The sequence below is a fragment of the Schistocerca americana genome, chromosome 7 (genome assembly GCF_021461395.2).
Source record: "Schistocerca americana isolate TAMUIC-IGC-003095 chromosome 7, iqSchAmer2.1, whole genome shotgun sequence".
NCBI classification, from domain to species: domain Eukaryota; kingdom Metazoa; phylum Arthropoda; class Insecta; order Orthoptera; family Acrididae; genus Schistocerca; species Schistocerca americana.
The window spans coordinates 530,138,263-530,144,652 of NC_060125.1; the positions used below are offsets into that span (position 1 = coordinate 530,138,263).

Sequence of the window (6,390 nt, forward strand, 5' to 3'; positions counted from 1 at the left end):
AGAAGACGTGGTACTGGCAGAAGTGAAGCTGAGAGGAGGGGGCGTGAGTCGTGCTTGGGTAGCTCAGTTGGTAGAAAACTTGCCCGTGAAAGGCAAAGGTCCCGATTTCGAGTCTCGGTCCGGCACACAGTTTTAATCTGAAAGGAAGTTTTATATCAGCGCACACTCCACCGCAGAGTGAAAATCTCATTCTGGAAACATTGCCCTTGTATAGACCCCCTAAACACTCCTTCCAACTTTCTGCTTTCTCTTATTTGCTTAGAACTGGTATTCTATATGAGCTCTTCATATTCATACAAGTGGTTCTCTTTTCCCCAAAGGTCTCTTTAATTTTCCTGTAGGCAGTATCTACCTTACTCCTAGTGATATACGTATGCCTCTACATTCTTAAATTTGTCCTCTAACCATCCCTGATTTGCCATTTTGCACTTCCTTTCGATCTCATTTTTGAGACGTTTGTATTCCTTTTTGACTGCTTCATTTACTGCATTTTTATATTTTCTCCTGTCATCAATTAAATTCAATATCTCTCCTGTTATCCAAGTATTTCTACTTGCCCTGCGCTTTTTACCTACTTGATCTTCTGCTGCCTTCACTATTTCGTCTCTCAAAGCTACCCTTTATTCTTCTACCGTATTTCTTTTGCCTGTTCCTGTCAATCGTTCCCTAATGCTCTCTCTGAAACTCTCTAAAACCTCTGGTTCTTTGAATTTATCCAGGTCCCATACCCTTAAATTCCCACCTCTTTGCAGTTTCTTCAGATTTACTCTACAGTTCATAACCAATATATTGGGCTCAGAATCCACATCTGGCCCGGGAAATGTCTTACAATTTAAAACCCGGTTCCTGCATCTCTGTCTTACCATTATATAATGTATCTGAAACCTCCAGGCCTCCGCCTATACAAGCTTCTTTCATGATTCTTGAACCAGGTGTTAGCTACGATTAAGTTATGCTCTGTGCAGATTTCTACCATTCGGCTTCCTCCTTCATTCCTTAGCCCCATTGTATATTCACCTACTAGTTTTCCTTCTCTTCCTTTTCCTACGATCATTCCAGTCCCCCATAACTATTAAACTATCGTCTCCCTTCGCTGTCTGAATAATTACTTTTATCTCATCATACATTTCTTCAATCTCTTCATCATCTGCGGAGCTAGTTGGCATATAAACTTGTACTACTGTGGTCGGTATGGGCTTCGTGTCTATCTTGGCCACAATAATGCGTTCACTATGCTGTTTGTAGTAGCTTACCCGCATTCCTACTTTCCTATTCATTATTATAGCTACTGCTGCATTACCCCTATTTGATTTTGTATTTATGATCCTGTATTCGCCTGACCAGAAGTCTTGTTCATCCTGCCACCGAACTTCACTAATTCCCACTATATCAAACTTTAACCTATCCATTTCCCTTTTTGAATTTTCTAACCTTCCTGCCCGATTAAGGGATCTGACATTCCACGCTCCTATCCGTAGAACACCAGTTTTCTTTCTCCTGATAACGACGTCCTCTTGAGTAGTCCCCGCCCGGAGATCCGAATGGGGGACGATTTTACCCCCGGATTATTTTACCCAAGAGGACGCCATCATCATTTAACCATACAGTAAAGCTGCATGCCCTCGGGAAAAATTACGGCTATAGTTTCCCCTTGCTTTCAGCCGTTCGCAGTACCAGCACAGCAAGGCTGTTTTGGTTATTGTTACAAGGCCAGGTCAGTCAATCATCCAAACTGTTGCCCTGCAACTACTGAAAAGGCTGCTGCCCCTCTTCAGGAACCACACGTTTGTCTGGCCTCTCAACAGATACCCCTCCGTTGTGGTTGCACCTACGGTACGGCCATCTGTATCGCTGAGGCACGCAAGCCTCCCCACCAATGGCAAGGTCCATTGTTCATGGGGGGATAATATCGAAAATTGACACAATTAAGTCAAACAAAAATACACATTCAGAACGTTTGAAATCAATACTATTTTGTATGTATATATCGACATGATGAAAATAAAAGGTCCAAATTAGTTCAGAAGATATTTTCACCTTTAATCGTCTTTGTGTTTTGAAAAATGCGATGACGGAGCTCTTCTTTTGTTTGCCGTTTCATCACTCTCCCTAACAAGAATGGCTCTGAGCACTATGGGACTCAACTGCTGAGGTCATTAGTCCCCTAGAACTTAGAACTAGTTAAACGTAACTAACCTAAGGACATCACACACATCCATGCCCGAGGCAGGATTCGAACCTGCGACCGTAGTGGTCTCGCGGTTCCAGACTGCAGCGCCAGAACCGCGCGGCCACTTCGGCCGGCCCCTAACAAGAACCCAGCAGTAGTCACCCACCGTGGAAGAGTTCCAATGGCCTTGGTGTCCCATGATAAGAATATCTTGGTTAAAGCGTTCACCATGCTAATCGCTTGCGGCTCTAAAATATCCCGGGAAGAAATCAAAGTGAGAATGTAAAAAGTGAATTTTAAGAGACATTCTACACCCCATGTTCTTATAGTTCTGATCATTCTGTTACGCAAGAAGCCCTTCACAACTGCTTTAAAAGAAGACCGAGCAGCTAATTGGTTATCTGCGAGTTTGGTATCAAAGGTTGGATCTTTCAGCAATTTTCTTATTTGTGGTCCAACAAATATACCCTCCTTCAACTTTGCCTCACTTCATTTGGGAAACTTTTCTTTTAAGTGATTGAAGGCCTCACCATCTTTATCCAGAGCTTTTCCATAATTCTTGATAAGGCCCAACTTGATATGAAGGAGAGGCAAAATGATTTTATCGGGCTCAACCAATGGGGTGTTGTTCACATTTATGATTCCAGGAACATATGACTTCTTTGTAGGCCATTCCTTGACTGTATGTGGTTCTTGGTGTCACTGCTATCCCAAAGGCACAAAAAGCAGCAGTATTTCGTGAATACAGCCTGTAAACCTGCAAGGAGTGCAACAACTTTTAAATCACAGCAAAGCTGCCATTCATGATCTTTATATTTTATTGCCTCTAGAATCTAAGCCAAGGTTTCATAAGAGGCAATAAGCAATAAGGCATAAGCCAAAGGTACCGATGGAAATGCATTGCCATTATATAGTGGTAATGCTTTTAAACTGATTTTACTGGAGTCAATAAATGATCGGTACTCCTGCGGATTATGTTGTACACCTAGGGACATCAGCAGACCATTGACATCTCTACATACACACATTGAATTCAGCATGTCGAAATACTGAGCGAAGGAAGCACCTCTTGATCTGAAACAGGAAATTTTTGTCCCTGGAGCTAGAAGGTACCGTTGTTGCAGTCTCGACCCCAAGAGTTCAGCTTGCTGTTTCGAAAGTTTTAGATCGCGAACCAAATCGTTCCATTCCTTTTGATTAAAGAGCTGAGGCGAAGTGTCAGATATTGAGGGCAGTACTCTTCGATATGTTCAATAGTTTCTAATTCTCTTGACATGGTGCCTGGTTCCGTGGCTTCCAAGTTGCAGACAGGAACACACAACCCCTTATCATGGGGCACAGGCAAATGCACTGAAGATACATTTGGATACTTTATATTGTGTCTAGTTTTGCTTGAATGTCCCGAAATATTTGTAAGACAGAAGTAACAGTCTGAGTATTGGTCTTTAGGCTCACACCACAGCATGGGAACAGCGAGTGGCATGGCTCGGCGTTTTCCTCTCAACCGCTCGGTTAAGGTTGTAGTATAGGTTATGCAGGCAATATGAGGTGCAACATTTTTATCTTGATGACCAACAGGACAATGAAATTACAATTTATATGCCTTCTTAACCAAATCAGTTATTAGAATTATAACGAAATTAGAATTACGTTAATACGTTCAGCTGCTGAGGGCGTTGATATATATCAACGGGGACAGGTGAAAATGTGTGCCACGACCGGGACTCGAACCCGGGATTTTCTGCTTACATGGCAGCCGCTCTATCCATCTGAGCCACCGAGGGCACAGGGGATAGTGCGACTGCACTATACTCGCGCACTCTTCTCGCTAGACCCACATTACCTTGTATGTCCACACACTACATTCGTAGTGTCCCACCTCAAAGCACTCATTACTCGTGGAAGACTTTCTTACCAAGTCCCGTAAGAGTTTGGGTAATATGTGTGCATCCGCACAGAAGAAGAAGATCATGGCCGGTATTGCCACAACTATATACTTATATGGATATGGTGTCTGTTCTTTCGGATATGTCCGAAAGAACAGACACCATATCAATATAAGTATAAATCAGTTATTGGTTTTCTTTGAGCTTTTGGAGTGAATTTCCCACACACATAACAAAATTTGTTGGGGTGGTTTAGACAGCAACGAGATTTACTAGTTACCATTTTTCTTAGTGCATGTTTTAAACGCAAAAAAATGTTCAAATGTGTGGGAAATCTAATGGGACTTAACTGCTAAGGTCATCAGTCCCTAAGCTTACACACTACTTAACCTATCCCAAGGACAAACACACACACCCATGCCCGAGGGAGGACTCGAACCTCCGCCGGGACCCGCCGCACAGTCCATGACTGCAGCGCCCTAGACCGCTCGGCTAATCCCGCGCGGCTTAAACACAAAAAGTTTGCACTATCTTTCAGAGGAATCACTCACTGAGGATCTGTTTCATACCTCTGGATTACCACACCAACCATTTACTGATGATTTGTAGATCTTCTAGCTCTGTTCGGCAGATCAAAAACAAACAATTACACATCAAAACAGAAGAAAACCAAAAAGCGAAATACTGAATACGAAAAATAAAAAACCTTTAAAAACTCATAAACGGTACGCGCTAGAACATTTTGAAAGGTATATTCGGATTCTACACACCAAAATACATACTTGTTGATGTATCATATCCCAGATGCCAAATAGCTGTTGACTAGTGTAATCCTGCCAATGCCATTTTCAATTAGGAGCGGACAACAAAAGTGAAAAGAAGCGACGGCATCTCGAATTCCGAATGGAATGAAAGTTTAAGTCTTTAACACTAGTTACGTGATGAACATTTCCACAAGTTTTAAAAACCATTGGTCTGGAGATTTGTGGAGCAATACATAGTATTTCCGTCCGTGTAGAATACGTCACTGTCGTGACACAAGATATCTGGGTTCCAAGTGTTACCCGCAACTTAAGGGAAGTGTCCTTTTACACACCACATTAGCGTAAGCCACGACGGCTCTAAATGTTATTTCTAGAACCCCTAGTGTTTATGAACAATTTCTATTCAGACACACTGCAGCGGCCAGACTAACGACGTGTTCTCGCTGCAGTTAATTAAGTAAAAGTAAACGCGCCGTGTAGCCGCGGCCTGACGCACGCAGCGCTCCGGTTTCCTGTCGCTGGCGCCATTAGGCGGCTGCTGCGGGCTCTTCATCTGCGTCACAGCTCGCGACAGCCAGGTATCAACATTTCCAGAGTTATTTTAATGAAGAACGACGCGGCGGAAGCCGGGGCTATTTTGATCGAGCGACCCGGTCCGCGGCTGACGGAGACCGTCCTAAAAGGCGGCGGCCATCTAGCACGCGACGTAATTTGTCTCTCCGAAGCGCCAGTGATTAATAGGCCGGCAGTCGACATCAGCGCCTCAAAAACGAAGTACATTGAGTTCACCCTGGTCCGATCACGGGCAGTTAAGTGCCTTGGACACGCAAATGTAGTCTGTAGCGATACGGCAGGGCATTACGTGAAGCAAAGCAGTGGGAATGTACTGCTCACCGTTCTCAGCGAGAGACACGGAGTGCCGCGGGGTTTAAATTATTATTTTGTAGCATCAAACGCAGTAAGGTGAATCAGATTTGTGTGCTGCGGCCAGATGAAAGTGGTAAATATTTTCACATTTACCGCTTTCATCTGAGCGCTGTATTTGTGACACAGTAGTTAAATGGAGCAAAGCATAAACATCAAGTTATGCCAAGAACTGCCAGAAACGGTGAGTGACACATACACATATATATATGAAAGATACCAGGGAACACTCGTAAAAAGTCGAATTCAACGATTCTGGCTGCCAAGTGAGCAATGAGTGAAGCCTTCAAAGTTACCGTAGCAAAAAATTATCGAAAAATCTCTTACAAAATCAAATAAATTCTGGTTATCTGTAAAGGCTCTTGGTGGTTAGTGTACAGACATTCACGGACAAAAAATGAACAGAAACTGAGGATAGCGAAGGAAAAGCAGAAATGCTGATCTGTTTTCAAATGTTGAAATGCTAAACTCCGTTTTCAAATGTTCCGCTGCAAAAGACAATTCAGAGGTTTGGTCCTTATTTAATTCTCGCGCCATTGCAAAGATAAATGAATAATAGATATTAGTGCCAGTGTTGATGAGAAACGATGAAATTGCTAGAACTGAACCAAAATGCGGAGCTAGACGAAATCGCTATCAGATTCTA

At 43.0% G+C, this 6,390-nt stretch overlaps 1 protein-coding gene across 1 annotated transcript in view; it reads right to left on the reverse strand.

The window, feature by feature from the left end:
- Positions 1 to 5,373, reverse strand: part of LOC124623065 (glucose dehydrogenase [FAD, quinone]-like) — a 66,347-nt gene extending 60,974 nt beyond the window's left edge. The window contains exon 1 of the mRNA XM_047148857.1: positions 5,317 to 5,373. Coding sequence (XP_047004813.1) covers positions 5,317 to 5,373 — 57 coding nt within the window. The remainder of the gene's footprint in view (positions 1 to 5,316) is intronic.
- Between the last annotated feature and the right edge of the window lie 1,017 nt (positions 5,374 to 6,390).